Source organism: Penicillium maclennaniae, assembly GCF_028827695.1.
Source record: "Penicillium maclennaniae strain IBT 15551 chromosome Unknown utg000008l:1.0-3552695.0:1.0-3555053.0, whole genome shotgun sequence".
NCBI classification, from domain to species: Eukaryota; Fungi; Ascomycota; class Eurotiomycetes; order Eurotiales; family Aspergillaceae; genus Penicillium; species Penicillium maclennaniae.
Genome location: NW_026623220.1, coordinates 490,476 through 510,970, shown reverse-complemented (window position 1 = coordinate 510,970; position 20,495 = coordinate 490,476). Strand labels below are relative to the sequence as shown.

The 20,495-nt window shown below is 51.6% G+C and overlaps 7 protein-coding genes across 7 annotated transcripts; 2 read left to right on the top strand and 5 right to left on the bottom strand.

Annotated features, from left to right (window-relative positions):
* Positions 1-1,891: 1,891 nt before the first annotated feature.
* N7477_009185 (TRAPP subunit BET5) lies at positions 1,892-2,612 on the bottom strand (the record flags this gene model as incomplete). Its single annotated transcript, XM_056970846.1, has 5 exons — positions 1,892-1,909; positions 1,974-2,062; positions 2,119-2,264; positions 2,335-2,527; positions 2,576-2,612. The coding sequence occupies 5 exons, from the start codon at positions 2,610-2,612 to the stop codon at positions 1,892-1,894; spliced, it is 483 nt and encodes a 160-aa protein (XP_056817825.1).
* A 299-nt stretch (positions 2,613-2,911) lies between these two features.
* On the top strand, positions 2,912-5,554 carry N7477_009184 (serine/threonine-protein kinase; the record flags this gene model as incomplete). The annotated part of the gene is made up of 6 exons (XM_056970845.1): positions 2,912-2,945; positions 3,018-3,088; positions 3,146-3,295; positions 3,353-4,147; positions 4,194-4,331; positions 4,382-5,554. 6 exons carry the CDS (start codon positions 2,912-2,914, stop codon positions 5,552-5,554), a joined length of 2,361 nt encoding a protein of 786 aa, XP_056817824.1.
* A 1,270-nt stretch (positions 5,555-6,824) lies between these two features.
* On the bottom strand, positions 6,825-7,928 carry N7477_009183 (putative AT DNA binding protein; the record flags this gene model as incomplete). Its single annotated transcript, XM_056970844.1, has 5 exons — positions 6,825-7,153; positions 7,202-7,537; positions 7,619-7,666; positions 7,720-7,834; positions 7,887-7,928. 5 exons carry the CDS (start codon positions 7,926-7,928, stop codon positions 6,825-6,827), a joined length of 870 nt encoding a protein of 289 aa, XP_056817823.1.
* A 1,753-nt stretch (positions 7,929-9,681) lies between these two features.
* On the top strand, positions 9,682-12,494 carry set2 (SET and WW domain protein; the record flags this gene model as incomplete). Its single annotated transcript, XM_056970843.1, has 5 exons — positions 9,682-10,066; positions 10,153-11,574; positions 11,692-11,765; positions 11,816-11,896; positions 11,964-12,494. 5 exons carry the CDS (start codon positions 9,682-9,684, stop codon positions 12,492-12,494), a joined length of 2,493 nt encoding a protein of 830 aa, XP_056817822.1.
* Positions 12,495-13,092: 598 nt separating this feature from the next.
* On the bottom strand, positions 13,093-14,186 carry N7477_009181 (translation initiation factor 6; the record flags this gene model as incomplete). Its single annotated transcript, XM_056970842.1, has 4 exons — positions 13,093-13,639; positions 13,796-13,882; positions 14,033-14,104; positions 14,152-14,186. The coding sequence occupies 4 exons, from the start codon at positions 14,184-14,186 to the stop codon at positions 13,093-13,095; spliced, it is 741 nt and encodes a 246-aa protein (XP_056817821.1).
* A 686-nt stretch (positions 14,187-14,872) lies between these two features.
* Positions 14,873-17,151, bottom strand: N7477_009180 (uncharacterized protein; the record flags this gene model as incomplete). The annotated part of the gene is made up of 3 exons (XM_056970841.1): positions 14,873-15,661; positions 15,865-17,069; positions 17,124-17,151. The coding sequence occupies 3 exons, from the start codon at positions 17,149-17,151 to the stop codon at positions 14,873-14,875; spliced, it is 2,022 nt and encodes a 673-aa protein (XP_056817820.1).
* A 1,455-nt stretch (positions 17,152-18,606) lies between these two features.
* On the bottom strand, positions 18,607-19,776 carry N7477_009179 (uncharacterized protein; the record flags this gene model as incomplete). Its single annotated transcript, XM_056970840.1, has 1 exon — positions 18,607-19,776. The coding sequence occupies one exon, from the start codon at positions 19,774-19,776 to the stop codon at positions 18,607-18,609; it is 1,170 nt and encodes a 389-aa protein (XP_056817819.1).
* Between the last annotated feature and the right edge of the window lie 719 nt (positions 19,777-20,495).

Sequence of the window (20,495 nt, the reverse complement as noted above, 5' to 3'; positions counted from 1 at the left end):
TGAGGCTGTGCACCCCCCCTCTGCATCAGTGTGAGCACGGATATGATTCGATCGTGGCCCCGCACCAGCAGCAAGAGCCGACGTACCGGGTTGCGCCGTGTGGCGCGGAGACTGAAGGGGGGGGGGGGGAACTATGGCTATACCGCTACTACTGCCTCTATATCCAAACCAGTGTCTGTCGACGCGACTGGTATAATTTTATGTCTGGACGTAGCCGTATGATCTTTGGATGGAAACACTGTCGCGATCCAATATTTCTTTCTCTGTCAACTCTCACCTTGAGACATCTTATCTTACACCATGCACCTTGCACCTTAACCACTGACACCTTGAAACATAGCTCCAACGATCGCCCCAGCACGGGGACAATCATGCACATCTCCCCATCGGGCTGTTCGTGGAGCCCGCGTGGGGTCACAGCGATGACTCCATCACAATGCGCGCGGTGTAAGCTCACTGTAGCGTCATTCAGACTGTTAGCTTTGTCCGACACCAAGAACCGCCTATCAGGACAACCAGGAGAGCACGGGGAGTCCCGCGCTTCACCGTCTATCCAGTCTCTTGAGTCCAAGTGGCTGATGCATTCAGTCTTGTCTCACGGAATGGGGTCAAGTTACCCCGGATTGTGTTGAGAGCTTATCTTTATTGACCTCGGCCGTAACCAATACTCATAACCGTAACCGTAACTAGGAGCCGAGCACATGCGAAAGCGGTTAACGAGAGGAGAAATCCACCAGTAATCATTTGTGTGCAATGAGGCATTTCTCTGTACCAATCACGGAATGGCGCGGGCTCTTGGATTTTGGGATTTTCACTTTTTTTTTCTTTCTGTTTTGTCAGATTGGATTATTTTCACTTTCCGCGGGTTTGTCTGTGTGTACGTCCTGCAATTGGTAGAGATACATCCCTCATTCCACCTTCTCGCACGTAAAATGCCAGAGACACAAGTACATCTACACTAGTGACTTTGCCCCTCAACCCCACCAAGTAAATGACACTGAAGCTTTCCCACTAGACCGAGTGCTTTGCTGACCGCCAGTTCGGGGAGTTGCATTGCCAGGCAGCCTTCGGCTTGGAAGTTCGCGATTTGGGTTGGCTATGCTCGGTGAAGAGCTCGAGATAAGCTGTGGTCCTCACCCTTGAGCTCAGCTCGACGTGCATGAGCTCGGGCCGTGTACATGGAGATGCATGCAGGTAGCTGAGCAGGTTCCGGGTTTCCTTTCACTTCCTTTTAGCCACGGGTACCCAATACCCCGTAATGCAGACTTCAGCTTGGACGGTGGTTTTGCTCTACTCGCACATTGTCTTGGAATGTCTTGGCCGCACCCCGCCTGGAAAATCAGATACTCGAAGCCATGGCGCGCCGGGGTGGAATTAAAAGCTGTTAGGCACGCTTGGCGGCATGGACGGAGCTGATTGGACGCCCGTGTCGGTCGGGGCATGATAGTGGGCGCTTTTATTCTTGTCTGACGGCTCTCGACTGGCAGACCTTGTTCTACCCTGGTCGGATCAAGCTATCCTATCGATTATAAATGACATGCCGTCTTGGCTCCCGAGTTATCCCGCCTTCTCCCTTCACGTTGCACTCGACGGTCTGCCCCTGGTCGATATAAAGGAGGAATATGCCCCGGGCATTGTCCCTGCTCGAGTGAGCGCGTGCGTGCCACGTGGGAACGCGGGCTCAATTGAGCGGCCACGATGGAAACAGGCGGTGTCGGGCTCGGTGCAAATCTTGTCTGGGGTCCGCAGGCGCCGGAGTTTCACGGGCCAATTGCGGTGTGCTTAATGTGTCTGTTTCCTTGACCAAAAATCCGGTCATTTGAACAACCAGTCTGCCTCCTAGGGTCAAATGTACCATTGGCGGAGCGGCATCAAATGTATTTCGAGGGTATCACGCTAGAACTCGAGTCTGCTGACAAATCAGAACATGTCAATATAAATGGCGAATACGCCATATCCAGGGTTTAACAAACCACAAATTGTTCAAGGGACTCTTCGAAAAGCTCATTGTTGACACCGATGCCGCCGGGGTGCTCGACCGGGGAGAGAGGGTTCTTGACGACTAGACACTCTGTAAGTAGCTGCCAATAGCCAATACACCATCAGAGGCCCACGAACCGTATTCCACATAGAGATTAATGTAGATCTGCTGCAGCGCGATGCGCATACTGGGACTCTTGAGATCCGTCAACATGACGAATTTAATATTGGTCGGCGTCTCGTAGTAATGCAGTTTATACTGGCTAGTGCTGTAGGAGACGAAGCTAGAAGCGGGCTGATAGTTAGCGATTGAATCGCCATGTCGCGTGTCACCGCGTCAGGCAGGCAGCTTACTTGTCCTCTTCACCTCCCAGCTTGCGCACCATGTTCCGCAGCGAAAAAACCGTTCCAAAGACCAGCTTTGCATCGTCGTCTCCTGCTTTCACCGTCTGTCCAAGTCCGACTGGCGCGGCACCTGGCGTCTGGCCGGACTTCCCCACGATCGAGGTCGGGCGGGGGAGCCAGCGCCGCTTGTAGATGCACTCGGCTGCAGAAAGTCAGTTAGACTCCCCATGAGCATCGCAACAGTACTTACCGTGGCGGTCAAATATGTAGAAGGAATAGACGGTCATGGTGGGCAGTGTTGACACTCATAAAGTGAGATCGGTGATGTTCAGGGGAGTCGGGTCTCGGGCGGTGAAGACCTCTGGCGATAACAACCGATAAAGGAAAGAAGCTGCCTGATGAGACTTGAGATTTACATTGCATTCATCTCCCCTATTCGTCTAACCTGCCTTAAAAAGTAAAAAAAGAAAAGAGAAGGTTCCGTAAGGCTGAATGCTGACGGGCTGCACCGTGATCTTTGCCCCCCGCTTTCAACCGTCCATCCCCTCTACCCCACACCAACCCAACTCACAATCTTCCAACAACGATGGAGCAATCCATCTCATCCGAAGATGGCGCGAGTATGCCGCGACCGGTGCGAACTGCGTAAGCTTCCCGATCCTAATTGAAGCCTCTGCTGACGCAAAAGCTAGCTCGGCTGCATCGTTTGAGAGTCCACAGAGACACCGACGACGAAACCCCCCGAGCTCGGCGTCCGGTGAAGGTTTGTGTCCTCAATGTCTGTTCGTGACAGTCTACAGTCCACTGATGAGGACATTAGGAAACGCTGGACGCCCGCTCCGAATATACGACCAGCCAGGACGATGGCACGTCCGAGCATCATATTAATCAATATATCATTCGGCAGGAAATTGGGCGGGGATCGTTCGGGGCTGTTCATCTGGCTGCTGACCAGTTTGGGAATGAATATGTATGCGGCCAATTTATTTTATTTACGAAGCATTACTAACATGTGCATGATTTGCAGGCAGTGAAAGAATTTTCGAAATCGCGGTTAAGAAAACGTGCTCAATCGCATCTTTTGAGAAGACCCAGAGGACCACAACGCCCTGGGACGGGATTCAACTCACCTCTTCATCGACACCCGTCCGAAGACGGTAACGAGAATGCAAAGAACCCGCTTTATCTGATCAAAGAAGAGATCGCGATCATGAAAAAGCTGAACCATAGTAACCTGGTGTCGCTGATTGAGGTGTTGGACGATCCGAATGAAGACTCACTGTATATGGTCATGGAGATGTGCAAGAAGGGCGTGGTGATGAAAATTGGACTAGGAGAACGGGCTGACCCGTACGACGACGAGCATTGTCGTTGCTGGTTTCGAGACCTGATATTAGGGGTCGAGTATCTGCATGCGCAGGGTATTGTGCATCGAGATATCAAGCCTGATAATTGCCTCGTGACAAGTGACGATGTTCTGAAGGTGGTCGACTTCGGAGTCTCCGAGATGTTCGAGAAAAATTCGACCATGTTCACGGCGAAGTCGGCTGGGTCTCCGGCCTTTCTGCCCCCGGAACTTTGCGTTGTTAAACATGGCGATGTTTCGGGAAAAGCTGCTGATATTTGGTCCATGGGAGTCACTCTCTATTGTCTCCGATATGGAAAGCTTCCGTTCGAGCACCAGAGCATTTTTGAGTTATATGCAAGCATTCGGACGAGCCAGGTGGTCTGCGAAGAAGAGCCCGATGAGAACTTTAAGGATTTGATGAGTCGCATTCTGGAGAAAGATCCGGAAAAGCGTATCAAAATGAGCGAGTTGCGAGTAAGTTTGTTCGTCTCGCTGTGCCGCGTGTTCACTGACTTTGCAGGATCATCCATGGGTGACAGCGAACGGCGCAGATCCGCTGCTGTCTTCTGAAGAGAACACGGCTCAAATCGTCGAGCCTCCAACCGAGGAAGAAATGAACCAGGCTATCACGAAGAACATGGGCTCTCTGATGACATTGGTGCGTTAGCCAACAGATACTTGTGAAAGCTTTTCTAATCAAGTATACAGATGAAAGCCGCAAAGAAATTCAAACGGCTTGTCAACCCTTCCAAAGAAGGACAATCATTGACAAGCATCCTCGGCGACGAATATGAAGCACACTTCGTGGAACCACCTATGGAAATGGACGATAGTGAAGACTTCCCCACCGTCGGACTCGACGCAAATGCTCCTGGCGGCCCCAACACTGGCCTTCGCAAATTCTTAGGCCGCAACCCCATGCTAGGTTGTGAGAATTCCGCCGCCGAAAGCTCAGTATACAGCGAAGGGAGTTTCTCCTCACGGCCAGATCACAGTCCATCCAGCAGCCCCTGGCCAAGCGGCGTCTTCGAGCCCGAACGTAAAGACTCGGGCTCAATACGCAGCGGTCGATCAGCAGGCAAAGACTTCACCAATTCCCAATCTGCATCACCCCACCCGGCCCTCTCACGCGCCAGCTCAGCAACAACAAAAAGAAGCATTGAAGGAACAAGAGGCCACGCACGCGATCCCCTTGAAGAAGAATTCCCGTACCTCTTCATCGGCCCGTCTACATATACCGGCACCACAGAACACGACACTAATGGTGAAGGTGAACCGCCCAACTTCGCCAAGCCTGATCCCGAAAACACAGACGACGTCGACGTAGTTGCAGAACCAACGCCCATAGTCAGTGAATCGCCCGGCGCCGCAGAATTCGACATCTACGAAACAGCCTACCGCCGTGAACTTGAGCGTATCGAAACAAAGACACACCCTGGCACCGGACCCAAGGTTTACCTAAACCGACGAGTGCGCAATACCCATGAAGTGTTGAGTTTCGTGAAAGATAAAGCTTTGGATCTGCAGATTGGACAGAAAAAGTTATTCTCTGCGCTTCCACAGGGTCCGGGCGGATTTAGTGCTGCTGTCAGTATGCTTCGAAGTCAGATGGATCAGAAGGGAGAGCAGAAGAAAGACCAGGAATCGCATGAAGCGGGACTGGAACAGGAGCTGGTGCAAGAACAGGAACAGGAACAGAGATCTGAAGAGGGAACGACTCCACGGCGCGAGTCATATCCGTCAGCCTCATCTCTGTCCTCACAGGGTCAGTCTGGTCCCGAGCCATCATTGAATGAAGCGACGGGCGTAAATGTTTCAGAGTCGAGTGCTGGAGGCGAGGACTCGTCGAGACGCTCATTAGGTCGTGTGCGTGATAAGTAGGCGTAGGAAAATACGTTATACTGTATACGTACAACCTGATTTTTACCGGGACGTGTGAAGGAAGGAAGGCACGGGTCCACAGCTTGTTCTCGCTTTCCACTTTCCTTGCACGGTTGAGTGCATGTGCATATCTTTTCCATTAGCGAGTTAATTGATCTCAAAACACCGAGTTTTGGTCCTCCACAATCCAATCAAGTGCAATAGGGTTAGACCTACTCGGACTGTGGAATGCGATGGGATGGTGGACATCCAGGTTCGTGATCGTCCAGATTGGAATGCATGCATCAAAGAGCAGGCTATATCCTTGGCCTTTCGCACTCGGACCCCAATCTGACAGATCCCGGATTCACAGAAACCTCCCAGAATTGAAGTTTCGGGGCGATGTGTGGCTTGGTTATGGCACCCTCCAAGGCGGAAGTCTAAATATCTAGCATACATGAAAGGTGATCTCCCTACCGAATGAGCTTCGAATAGCATGCGCGCTGTACATGATATTTCGATCCATAATCTTCCATACGTCATAGGCTAAACAGAACCCCAAGAAGGGAAAGGATCGAGGCAGGCAGAAAAGCGACAAGAAAGGAGCACAAGAGGCATAGAGACAAAGCCTGTGGGGTGTCTTTGGATGACCACAGTCAGACATATCCTGCGATCGGATAGAGAGACCAAAAAAAAAGGTGAATGTAGTATTAAATAATACAAAACGGCAGATCGGTAAGCATAGCATGAACCACCATTGAAGCAGAGAAAATGAAAACGGTCAGCAAAATATCAGGCTCAAAGGTTCCACCCTGTCATGATAGGATGAATGTCATATTCACGCTGACTCAGCGAAGCAGGATCGGAGGAGAATCAGAATTGAAGAAATATCAGCAGAAGTGGAAGCTGGAAACGTCTGTATAGAAAAGGGCTCAAAGAGACTTCTGAAAAGCTCAAGAGCAGAAATCGCCAAGCATCAATTTAGAGGTCGTGGCGTAGGCTTTCAAGCCATCATCGAATATAGTCATGGACACATCAGTGCAGCTGTAGTGGTGCTGGAGAATGTCATGTGAAAGATGCACCTTGCGAAAGAGCAAGGGCAGGGCGGAAACCCGCGAGGAACGTAGCAGAAAGAAGTCAGTATAAATAAAGCAGACACAATTGTGGGAAAAAAAAAGGGAGAAGGAAAATAGAAAATGGAGGGAAAAAAAACAATAAACACAGGAACGCTGTCTACTGTTCATCAGTTCATGGACTTCATGGTAAACATCGAACATTGTCGACGTGCACCTCATCTCGGCGGATCTCCAGGCGTAGTACTCGACCTGCCTTCATATGGCGGTTCACCCCGACTAGTCAACGAGTCTCGTCGACTATCCGGTGAAAATCGATCTGATGGGATGGCGCTGAAAGAGCCGCGTTCGCTCGTGCTATTCAGACGCGGAGGAAAACTATCCGGAGGACCGAGTTGTAAAGCGTGCGGAGAAGGAAGAGGACCCATTTCTTGAGGCTCAGGAAGTTCTCGCATGCCCATGCGAGTTGAGATGTCGCGTTCTGGAACCGGTGCAATGGGACGAGATGGGACTCCGTAGCCTGGTGGTGGGGGGCCTGGATACGGTGCTATTGAATGTCCTGGACCTGGACCTGGACCTAGACCTAGACCTAGACCTGCTGGACTTGATGGCGAGGCGATCTTGAGTCGTTCTGAGCCGGACCGGCGTGGTGGTGGGTAAGGCTCGCCGCGGGCTTCAGCGGCAGCTTTGCGGCGTTCGGTTTCGGCTTTGCTGGGGCGGCCTCGTTTGCGCGGAGGCTCGCCGGTGGAGATGTCGAATCTGGGTGATAGTTGCGCGGAGCTTTCACTGCTGTGAGATGCGGTGCTGGCTGGTGGTCTGGGTTGAATGGCGCGTGGGGCAATTGGTTTCTCTGCTGGATAGAGCGGTCGCTTGCGAAGCGTTGGGTCTATGGGCGTTGAGGTCCCGATCAATTCGGGACGCTGAATTGGAGCTGTGGGTGGATTGGATGTTGGTTGTCCTTGTCCCTGTCCTGGTCCTTGAGATTGGGCTTGACCTTTAGCTTCTGGCAGACCTTGTTGCATGGTGTAGAAAGCCAGTTTGCACGAGTTGAGCGAGCGACCTTTTTGATCAAGTCAGTTACTTGGACGCATTTGATATCACAACGGGTTTTACCTTGAGGGAGCGGGATATCGTGCCAGTTAGGAGACACACGAAACTCGTTGATCAAGCGAAAGAGATGACCAGATGAGATGCCGGCCTTTTTGAGGATCTCTGTGAGTAGTGCATACTGTGATCTGTTAAGTCGGGTCTCGCAATCGTGGGCAAATGGAGTTACATACCCTCTCCTCCTCCGTCCACGGTCTCTCGGCTGGATTTGACATCTCCAGACCGAACCATGGACCATTCGATATCAAAGTCTCAAAATCACAAAATCACAAAAATCCACCGCTAATAGGATTGGGGGGTGAAAACTCGACCCTCGAAAAAGCCAAATCAACAACACGCGGACGTTTCACTCTTATGTGTCCATGATCAGGAACTGATAAGGGCAAGGGCAAGGGCAATGAATAGAGAAAAACAAATCGGAACAAAAGAATGACAGGATCAAGGAGTGCAATTGAGACGCATCAGCAAAAGACAAAACAAAAAGTGCATATATCCCGGCTCGAACAGAAATGGATTGGCTAGGAAGACAGCAGCCGGGATCGCGCAGGGGGGGAAAAAAAAAAGATCAGAGAGAAACAAGAGAGAGAGAGAGAGCGAGAGAGCGAGAGAGAGAGCGAGAGAGAAAGAGAGAAACTAGGACAGCCGCAGGGCCAGAGGCAGGAATTACGGGGGCAGTTTCATCTTTTCCAGAAATGCAAGATCCCCAAAATTACGGCTAAAAGTACGATATAGTGGGGGGAGAACAGAAAAGAAAAGCATCAGGAGTACAATTTTGGAAACGGTTGGCGCTGGCAGGCCCAGGGCCAAGGGACATCCTGCGGGAAGCAAGTGCTTTTCCCGGATGGAAACCGTGGAAGGAGTGCAAGAGGTCTGGATCTAACCCGATCCGATGTAGTCGGGGGTATATGGACCAGTGAGAAGGTGGGATAGGGAGGAGGAATGGAACCAAGAGAGGGACGAAGAGGGGCCCCGGGACGTTAGGTTGATTGTGTTTGAAGCTAGGCCCCGGTGCGGTTTAGCCTCGATCCACACGCCAGTTGGAATGAGAAGAAGAAAGGGGTTCGATCGTTCGGACTAATGCAATGTAGTGATGTTTGGAGAAGTGTGGCCTTTTTACCTATGTGGGAGAAGGCTCACTATCACCGATATTCTACACTCTCTAGACTCTCTATAGGATAATCACCGTGGGGGAACCACAGTAAAGAAAAACACACCATCCAGAAGAACAAAAAGGTAAAGAGCATACTTCTATATCGCGCACAGACGCCGTTTGCATTCCGCATCGCATCTTCTCATCCTCACAGCCAATCCTTTCCCGCCCGAACTGAACGTCCACTCAACGGCACGTCGCTGCCCGTGGACGTGGCCCTGCAGGAGCTCTGGTGTTCGGTCTCACCCTATCGTTTTCCGCTTGTTTGACTTCCTGCAGAAGCAGAAGCCTCGCATCCTCCGCTATAACATGGCGAAGGGGCCTTGCTGGACGGCTTCGACATAGATGTCTTCCTCTGCGCAACTCACGCGAATGAGGTAGAATAATGTGCAGATCTACCTTCTACAACGATAGGCCGTGTACGATCCAAAGATCAACTGGCATCTTCCCGAGGGTCGTAAACAGCCCCCAAGATATGATCCCGAAGGATAGATGGATGCCACTTGACTTGACGATTCACGAGATGACCTGTTGTTCACTTCGACTGTACACACCCACACATACACACATACATACCTACACACACACACACACACTCACTGACCCTCCTCTTCCCCCACAACGCGGGCCCATTTTGCTCTTACAGAACGCGCTTCGTGGGCGGTGAGATCGCGGGCGGACTAAGGTGGTGAAAATCGGGCGGTGAGAGCGCGCCTCAGTTTAGGAATATCTCAATCAACTCAGCGTTCTCCTTACATTCGATCTCTACCTTCTTTTTTTCCTTACGCGCTTTACTTTACCTCGTAGTCCGTGTCGTCATGTCTGCCCATGGCAGCGCGGACTCGCATGACCCCGAGGCAGCCTTGCATCTTCCGGTCAACGGCGAAGCCAAAAATGGCCTTCGCGCGACATCCTCTCGCTCGCCCGAGGGGAAATCTGCCGACACCGAGACATACATGAAGGAAGAACAGGAGACCATTGGCGGAGACATTGTCGTCAAGCAGGAGCCGGGGCAGCCGCCAAAACTCTCGCGCAGCTCGTCTCAGAAGGTCGTGGCTCGTCCGCCGCAGCTTTGGTCTCACTTGCCGGACAGCACCGCCGATGCGCTGGCTACTTTCGAACAAATCGAGAATTGCTGGTATGCCAACAAATATATGGGCTACACGGAGCATGCCATGGAGTGTGATTGCACTGATGAGTGGGGTAGGTCGCTTCAAGTCCCCCTTATCCCTGCGCAATGGTCCCGCCACGTCTCTCTTCTGGCGAAACCACTAACCAGCGGTCTCTAGACAAGTTCACTGAAACGAATCCGGCATGTGGCGAAGACTCTGATTGCATCAACCGAGCGACCAAAATTGAGTGCGTGGGCGACTGCGGTTGCGGTCAAAATTGCCAAAATCAGCGGTTCCAGAAGAAACAATACGCAAAGGTAGCGGTCATCAAAACGGATAAGAAAGGATTCGGACTTCGGGCGGAAACAAATCTCGACCCCCACCAGTTGATCTTCGAGTACGTTGGAGAGGTAATTGGGGAGCAGCAGTTCCGGCGTCGGACGAGGCAGTACGATGAAGAGGGCATCAAACACTTTTACTTCATGTCCCTGAATAAGGGCGAATTCGTAGATGCGACGAGGCGAGGCAATCTGGGTCGATTCTGCAACCACTCCTGCAATCCTAATTGCTATGTCGACAAGTGGGTGGTGGGCGAGAAGTTACGTATGGGAATTTTTGCGGAGCGGGCAGTTCAAGCGGGCGAAGAGCTCGTTTTTAACTACAATGTGGATCGATATGGCGCGGATCCCCAACCCTGCTACTGTGGCGAGCCCAACTGCACGGGCTTCATCGGCGGACGCACCCAGACTGAGCGTGCTACTAAGCTCTCGAACGCGACGATCGAGGCTCTCGGTATTGATGATTCTGAAGGCTGGGATACTGTGGTGGCGCGTCGCCCCAAGAAGAAGAAGACCGAGGAAGACGACGAGGAATATGTGGACAGCGTACAGCCCAAGTCCCTGGATGAAGATGGCGTGACCAAGGTCATGGCCGCTCTCATGCAGTGCCAGGAGAAGTGGATTGCCGTCAAGCTTCTGGGTCGAATCCAGCGCTGTGAGGACGAACGAGTTCGAAATCGTGTCGTGAAGATGCACGGTTACCAAATTCTGAATTCCCAGCTCGCGATGTGGAAGGAAGATCAGAACGTGATGCTGCAGATATTGGACATCCTGGACAAGTTCCCACGACTCACGCGCAACAAGATCAACGACTCCAAGATTGAGTCGAAGATCCAACCCTTGACCACCAGCGAGGATGAAAGGGTGGCAAAGAAGGCAGTTGCCCTGCTGGAGAGCTGGGCCAACTTGGAGCTGGGATATCGAATCCCCCGCATGAAGCCGGGTGACCAGCCCAAGCAGCACAACCCCTTCGAACGTCGCGATCCTGGACGCGAACGTCAACGCTCTGCCACCCGTTCGCCTTCTCCTACATTCGAAGCGCCGCGGGGTCCATCTCAACAGCGGTCTCGCAACCGCCAACCACCCAATCAGCGGGACCGACAACAAAATCGACGTAGTCGTCAACAACAACCTTTGCCGCCGGGATGGTTCCCGGCAGAGGCCAATGGCAGAACCTACTATTATACGGCCAAGGGTGACACCACATGGGACCGTCCGACGGCCCCTGCAACACCCGTTGAACCTCAGGTCCCGAAGAAGAGTAAGGGCTTGCAAGACATTATTGACGGCATCATCAATGCGAGTGCACAAGAAAAAAACCCCATCCGAGCAAAAGACTGAGACACCCGATACCCCCCCCAACCGTCGGAACAGCCAGAGAAGAAGAAAAAAGAGGGTGATTGGTGGAAGAAGCTCTCTATTGAGAAGCAGATGAAGGTCTATGAGAATACTGTAAGTGTATACTGCGGTCATCTTGCAGACACGAAGCTAAAGATGCCTAGTTATTCCCTCACATCAAGTCGGTCAGTGACCAATACAGGCACAAAATCCCGAAGGACCATCTCAAACGGTTCGCCAAAGACGTACGTCGCCTTTATTAAGGATTTTCGATTTCTTCCCCAAGCTATGAATCATCCTAACAATCACCAGACATCCAAAAAACTCGTCGAAGGCGACTACAAGAAGAACCGTGTCACCGATCCCACTGCCCCCATCAGCGAGAAACACCAACATACGGTGAAGAGCTACTGCAAATCCTTCTTCGACAAGGCTGCCGCTAAGCAAAAGGAACGCGAAAAGCAAAAGGCTGCAAAGCAGGCGTCCAAGACAAACGGCAACCAAGCCAACCCGCCCGAAGACGTCAAAATGTCCGACGATGAAGTCGAGACTGAGCCCACCTCGACCTTACTGGATGAGGATGCAACTCTTAAACGCAAACGTGAAGAAGAACAACTCCACCCCTCGGGCGATGGTTCCAACTCCCCAATGAAGCGACAAAAGTCCACCCCTCCGCCTCCGCCACCACCACCACCGGACTCCGGCGAGCCCGAGCCCAGAGAAATAGAGGCAGACGATCCCACCCCTCCCCCTGCACCCCCTCCCCCCGGAATCACCCAGCTACGCGAACATGAAGCCGGAAGAGTCCTCACAACCCCAGTCGCAATCTCAGATGGAGATTGAGGGTGAAGTCTAGGTCTCACGACAGCATATACATTCAGCGAGAACGAGAAAAGGGAATGGGAATGGAATGGGAATTGGTCGGGGGTTGAAAAAACAGGAGCATTTTAACCTTGGTTTGGGTGGGGAGTTCGCTTTGAGTCTTTCAATTATTTTCCTTTTCTGACTTGTTATTTTTTTTTTGAAGCAAAACTCAATACCCCGATCGATAATTGCAATCATGAAGTTGGTTCATTCTTCAATCCTAAGTCTTCAGTCTTCTTGGCTCTCGGTACCTATGTAGCTGTGCAGGTCTTTCAGCTCAAGGTTCGTAAGTAGGGTAGGCCAGGTAGGTTCTTTCGAGTTCGATATTTCAAATCAAGAATCGTAAAATTGTAAGTAGGGCATACATTCATGCATTTACCTCTAAGAACTACAGATTACCAAATGCAAGTAAAAAAACAAAAATCTAAGTCATCAAATCATTGCCAGATTCCATAAGATGCAATCCACACACTGAAAATAGCCTCATAAAGCATAAACAGAGAAAAAGAAAACCGTCTCCCGTACTAAATCACATCAAGTATGAATAATCACACCAGGCCCCCCCCCCAAAAAAACCCTAGTAGAAAGACTCCACAATACTCTCCTTATGAACACCAGCGCCAGCACCACCGGGCGCCATCTCACCCAACCTAAACACACTCTCAACAACACTCAACTCAGTAGCAGTGGTATCCAAGCCCGTGATAGCAAGCCAATCATTAACAACCATGCCAGCACCAACAACAGCCGAACCACGATTCACGGATCCCGCCACAAGCGGAACCTGCAACAAGGAACTCAACTCATCCTGATCCCGGACGGAGGTCTTGGGATGCACGATTCCACCCTGGTTCGACAGGGCCATGTAGGATCCTGTCAGGACGTTGTCGGCCACTGTTTGGCGGAAGACTTCGACGCCCAGGACGTCGGCGATAATTTCTTCTGTTTCCCGCTCTAGATCTGGGTGCACGATCGCGACGTGGTCATTGCAGCAGATTACGTTGCCTAGGGCCGAGAGCCGCTCTTCGATGCGTTGGATTTTGACACTGTCTGGGAGGGTGTTGCGCAGGTGTTGGAGTTCTTGATCGGTTGTTGTTGTGGGGACGAGGAGACCGTTCTTGTTTCTTTGATCGAGTTAGTTTTTGGGAATCTTTATTTTCCATTTTTCCCTTTCTTTGGAGCTGCATCTAGAGCTGCATCTACAGCCCGGGTTGTCTTTTTTTTCTTGAAGGTTTGGCGGTTTGAGGAGGAGGGGGGGGAAAATAGGAAAAGTCTCTTACCCGACCGTTAAACGACCGACGATGCGTGTACCGGCGATAGTAGCATGGCAGATGGGGATGATATCCTGCAGCTCAGATTCGAAGACACTATATGGGTATTAGTGATCAGGAAAATCCGAGAGAATCATGAATTTTGTCCTTTAATTTTCCAGACATTGAAAATCTTCGGAGATCGAGATTGGGGCCATAGTATTGCACAGGGCACCAGGAAATCTAGAGATCTAGGCATGAACATACCTGTAGAAGTTCTCCGAGGCTCCAACAGCGACAATAGCATAGGAATTGGTCAGGCGAGAGAAGACGCCAACCCTGTATCTGTTAGCAGGTCTCGATTGATCTTCATTGGGGCCGCTTACTCGTTCGAGTTCTCGAATTGCGCGCGAACAGCCATGGTGGAGTGGAGGGAAGTGACTGTGTCGAGGGGTGTGGTAATGGTATAGAGCGCACTGAAATGCGCGAGAATATTTTTCCTGGTGAGGAGGATCTAGGACACAGCGGTGATGGACTTTTAAAAGAAGTGGGATGAGAGGTGAAAAAGAGCAAAAGCTATGACCAATCATGGCTCAGGATGCAGCTGCCCCGCTGCGGTGGGGCTGGCAGTAATGGTCATGTACTGGTACTTAGAGTGTGTGGTAATTGGTATGCGAGCTCAAGTACTGGTACTTTACTTTCTTTTTTGACTCATCCTGTCTCATGTTGACGGTGGACCTTGAGCGGCGCGGAGGTACTGACATGGTGGCTGTGCTGGCTACGGAAGGTATCATTAATGGAATATGCGATTACGCTTGATGACAACAAAATGATACGGGAATGGATGGATGAGAAGGGAAAAAAACAAAGACTGCTATTGATGGCCCAAAATGACCGAGGTATCTAGGACCGGCTTTATATCCCCCCCCCCCATTGACACACCCCCAAGGGCACAAACGCCGACGCTGAAAGACGAGAAGTAAAGTACAATCTGAGGGAAATCGATACTCAGGTTCCCTCATCCTGATGGTAATGGTACATTGTTCTTTTTTTTTCCAAAGCGGTAGTAGCTCCGCTGGTGATCATGCATAATGGATGTGCATCACCTTAGTATCGACGAGGTGGAGGAGGCGGTGGCCCATGTCCATGCCCATGTGGCGGTGGATAGTACATGGGGGCGGGACCTGGAGGACCCGGTTGTTGCGGGTGTCCAGGGGGTGGAAGATAATTGGGGAGAGGCAGACTGCGGAAATTCGAGCCCGGGGGCGGCGGCAGCTGCGGAGGTCCGTTCATAGAGAATGGATCCGGCAAGCCGAGTTGCCCGCGTGCTGGGAGGAGATGACGAGGCTGAGAGAGAATCGGGGAAGGTCGAGGAAGAATGAAAGATCGGGGATCGGTGGGGCCATGCGCCATGCCGGGAGGTGGAGGCGGAAGCTGAGGCTGAACTTGAGAGGGCGTGGGGAGGAGTGCACGATGGGAGTGCTGCATATTAGGATCGGTGCGCATCTGTGGGAGATGCGGAGTCGGTGGTTCGGCAAGTGCCGTATCGGCCAGCATTGACAGCGCCTTGGGCGATGCGTCTTGAATCTTGCCATTTTCTTGGTCGCAGATCACTTGGACGGCATTAAGGAGAGACTCCAAAGATCGCTCGATGTTCTCTTGGACTGACTGCTCCACTATACCATCCAGAGCACGCATCTGGGGGTTGAGGTCCTCGCCCAGTTGGACCTTCTTCATAAAGTCCTCCCACATATTGGCACCACGTTCGTGGGCAGCCGCACCCTCGGGGATACGAACGGCTTCTGCAACGTACCCGCGCTCGACCTCTCTAATTCCAGCCTTGCCGATTCGGAAGAGGTATTGTGGTTCTTCGGCATCAGGGTCGGAACCGTCAGTCTGGAGAAGTTAGCCGATATCCGCTTCAATTGGTCTTGACGTATGCTCACCTCTGTATGTTCATCATCTTCAGCTGCCTGTCGGCCCACAACTAGCTCCATGTATTTGCCACGGGCTGCGTGGAACATCTCCTGCTTGATTTCTCCAATTTGTAACTGAGAATGGTTAGACAAGCCTGACACAGCAGACAAAGAAGAGCTCACCCTCGCTCGCTCCGTTATATTGAAGACCTCCCCCACGTAGACCTTTTCTGCACTATCAACCTTCAAGTCGTATTGCTCGCGGTATCGAAGCAAGGCCTTGCGCTCGTAGTCGGCAAGTTCCTTCTGGATCTGTATAAATTCGGGACATTCCTTATGGGCGAACTTGTCTCGCACAATCTTCGTCATAGAATGGTCCGCCAGTACACTAAGTGCGAGCTGCTGTGCCTGTCCAACCTTCTTGAAAAGTGCTGCGAGCTCATCCTGTCGATCTTTAATCGGCCGCGTAGATGGTATAGGCGAAGGCGATCGTCGGCGACTCTCGCTATCCCAAATCTCATCTTCGATTCTCTTGCCACCGCGTCGGAGGGCTGCTGCTGATGCACGAGCCCGGCCTCGGCCTCGACCGCGTGCGCGAACAACAGTCGATCGAATGGGTCCAATGGCCCCCCCTCGACTGCCGCGACCACGACCTCGACCCCGACCACGGCCTCGCCAACCACCACGACTTCCACGTCCTCGACCTCGGCCTCGGGCGGGAGCAACTACGAAAGCATTCTCTTCGGCGGGTCCGTCAATGGTGTTTTCAGAAAGAGATCCAGTTTCTTTGCCATTTGCCAAGGCACTTTCGGGAGTAGGTTCTGCATCTTCTTCGAGCTTAGGCTTCTTGTTGGCGATTTCCGAGATACCGAACGACTCTGCATCCTGGCTTTCGTCCTTCATTTCAATGGATTTGCGCTTGCGTGCCAAACGCGGAGAAAACATTCCACGGGGTGGTTCATCAAGACTATCATGAACATACGTTGCAGAGCCGGAATCAGCCATCTCGTGATCTTCATCGGTTTGATAGCGGTCCGATTGATGCCGGGCAGGCTCAGGAGTTTGAGAACCATTCTTGATACGAGGCTGGGGATCGAAGTCCTCATCATGGGCTTCTTTGTGAGGCGAATAGCCATCATCCTCGGTGTCATCAGCATCAATAGATTTCTCAGGAGTGTCATCGCCCAGGTCAGAAGGTTTGAACCTGGCCGACTGCCGAGTAGTACGAGATGATTCAGGAACAGCCATGGCCCTTTTAGACCGACGCACGCCGGGAGTCCCGGGATTTTGCGAGTTCTCAGGAGTGCTAGAGGAGGAAGCAGGAGAAGTCCCAGCGTCCTCGGTGGCATCGGCAGATGCATTTTGCAAATTGCGAAGAGCAGGTGTTCCTACTCGAAATTTGATAATATGCGAACGCAATTCAGGTTCACTGGGTGGGGGACTGTCTTCTGTATTTACTCGCTCTGGCATACTCGCTCTACGAGCCCAGTGATCAGCCCAGCGGCCCCTCCCTCGGCCACGGCCACGGCCACGACCGCGGCCTCGACCGCGTGTGGGAGTGACGATCGGCGCGGGTGCCGAATCTAAAAATTGGAAATGAGTAATTAGAAAGAAATCACAAGAGAGGAATAATTACCAGCTGCATTGCGCGAGGATCGCGTGGCCGGACTGGAGTGAATGGCAGGCCCTGCGGTGGCCCTTCGGCCTCTTCTACCCACCATCGCTGTCGTCTTCGTGGAGTCAGTCACCCGAAGAAAGGTTTACGGGACAGGAAGTAATCTCCGATCAAAACACGAGCAAATCAATCATGGAATGCGTCGTGGGAACATCGGAGATGAAATGGACAAGGGGTTGGATGAACTGGACGGGAAAAAAAAAACAAGAATGCGATGAGAAGAAATGGTGAAAACAAGGGAATAAATAAACGGCGATGAAGATGAGGTCTTAGAATGAAACAATCGCGCCCCCCAAGATGGGATGGAGTTACAACAGTAGAGTGTAGAGGTAAGTAAGAGGGACACGCGATCCACTAGGGAAGTAGGGAAAGGGACAGGGGATGGAAAAACAAGATCGGGGGGAAGCGGGCGGGTAAAAGGAGAAGAATCGGAAGCCTAGGATCAGATACAAGAAAGAAACTTACCTTGGGCCAGATGCCGCGATGGAAGAAGAGATTAAGATTAGGGTCGCTGAGATGGTAGAAGAGGTTGGGAAGGATCTACTCGGGGCGCAGGATTTGACTGGAGCCCCGGGTGGAGTGGCGCGCGAATGGGATGGGACGCAAGGGCACAATGACGCGTGTAGAGAAGAACAGAGTCGAAATCAGCAAGAAAAGTAGGAAAGATGAACGAAGAAAGTAGATAGAAAGTAAAAGTCGAACGTGGAAAGTAGAAAAAGGGAGGGAAAGTAGAGTACAGAGTAAAGAGAAGATTACCAGATTACCTGGTCGGTGATTTTTCCCGCGCGTCTACGTTGGCCCACCCTCATGACTGGGCACATACTAACGCTCGATCATTTAATATATTCGGGCTTCTGGATTCTGGATTCTATATTATATATTCTATTCAATGTCCATATCTTCAAGAGAACGAGAACTTGAACTAGCACTAGAACACCTCTACTACCTATCCCAGGTATTCCGACCCACCACAAGTCGACGAACGCGGCCATGTCATCCCACAGACGGCCCCGAGCCTAATATACGAGCCATCGGGCTTACCACAATCGGCCGACTCCTAAGACATTCACTCTCGGTATACTATTCCGGTCCCTAGGGCTTTAAAGTATTCGTAGGTTGTAGACGTTGCAAATCCATTTGACTAGTCCATTTCCGTGATATTCCTATTCCCTTATTCACAAAACACCACCTTTGTACAAACATCATTATGCATAAACCAATCATAAACGAACACCCTAGAGTCCCCCGAATCACCTTTCCTCCGGCGATTCTCTCAAATTATATCTTGTCTCGTATTTCTCGGCCCGTTTCACGTAGCTCAAGGACAACCCAGACCCCGAATCCTGGCGCACAAGCTCAGGCCTGCTCTCGGGTAGCGGAGAGGGAGTCCGCATATTGAGCTCGCGCAGGGAGCGCGCGGATCGCATCCGCGTCAATGTATTTTTGGTAATAGTCTGGCCGGCAGACGGGGAGCCTTTCACCACGGTCCCCAGTGTGGGAGTGGGGGATGGGCATGGGCTGGTGGAGCGGAAGAGAGGGTGGATATTGTGTTCGCGCTCTGGCAGGCTCAAGTTCAATGTGGATTGAGCGGGAGAGTCCAAGTTGAATGTGCTTGCTGTTGGAGAAGGAGAGACTAGGTGATCGAGGGATTGCTGGATTCTTTCCGATCGAAGGCTGGGCATGCTGCGGATGCTGCCACCAGAGAGAAGCAGTTGATTGTCTCGTTCGATCTGGAAATGGTCTTGAATTGGTGATGGCTCTGGGGAGCAGATAGACGAGCCTGTGTCGAATGAGCTATCTTTGGCTTCTTGCGAGTTTTGGAGACATAGTGTTCCACCTGAGTAACGGTTGGATCGCCGAGGGAATTTGCGGAGAGAGGATCTTCTGGTGTCAAATCCTGCTACCCTGGCATGGGGATCGTATGGCGCTGATGGAGATGTGATCGAGCTGGGGCTTTCGGGCAGTGTCTTAAGCTCTTGGGATAATGAGCTCGGCCAGGTTGGCTCGGGTTTCTTCTGGGTCAATTGTACCAGAAGGAATCCAATGTATAGGCCTTGCATTAGGAGTGTGATGGCCCAAAAGACCGAGCGGGTGATCCATATGCCCGAAAGTGAAGGCAGGCTGGCCATCATTGTTCCTGCAGAACATACATCGGCGATGAGGAGGTAGACACCCGTGAAGCCGAAGATTCCAGTCTTCCAAACAGGCCATTGTTCGTTTCTTCGAACCTCCTTGTGCAAAAGAATGCTAAGACCAATCAACGCTCCACAGCTGATAGCACCCAGGGCGAGAGGAGCGAGTCCGGAGTCGTGCGAGGATAAAGAGAGTAAGGTGGCATACGTGACACTACTAACAATCGTAGAAATCAAGGTCGAAAAGACGGCGGCCGCAGCCATACAATAGAAAATGATAGCAGACATTATGAGAGAGTAAAAGGAACCGTCTCAAGATTCAAAAGAATGGAAGTAGAGCGACAGGATATCAATTGAAAGAACGAGTTGATATCAAGTCACTTCACGCGAAATGAATGCGTCTCTGGGCTGGCAAGAGGCCTTTGACCTCATAGGAAAATTCCCCTGCAGGTCTCGGGGGCAAGTCATACTTATGATACGCGTGGGCTGCGAACGGGGCGAAAGGAGCAGCGTGGCTCAAAGTATACGGATGAGCCGTCTCAACAGATCATATTTCTGCAGAATTAATCACGTCGATCTGATCCGTCAACCCAAGAATGTGGTAAGAGTCTGGGGAATGGCAGATCCGAGTTAGAATCGGGGATCTGGCTCAGGAACTACTGGGAACTACTGCACGTCAAGAAATGATATATCGCAGTGCCGGTGTACAGGTACATAAGTGGAGATTGGCTCCCACGAAATCCATAGACAGGCCAGGCCCTGAGTTTCTTATAAATCTGTCAATCGAGCCGCTAGCTGGGACTATCTATTCGATCCATCAGAGCGGAACGTTGTCCGATCTCCGGGATGTGATATATCATCCCGGTAGATTTTTCCATTTCCCTGGGTTTTCTACGTGGAATGTAGTTCGCAGGTCGCCTTGAGAAGGGATCTTGGATTCCTAGGGGGTGGCTATGGATTGGTGGCTATCGGTGATCGATGACTGGGTCCCTATGAGAACATGGTAG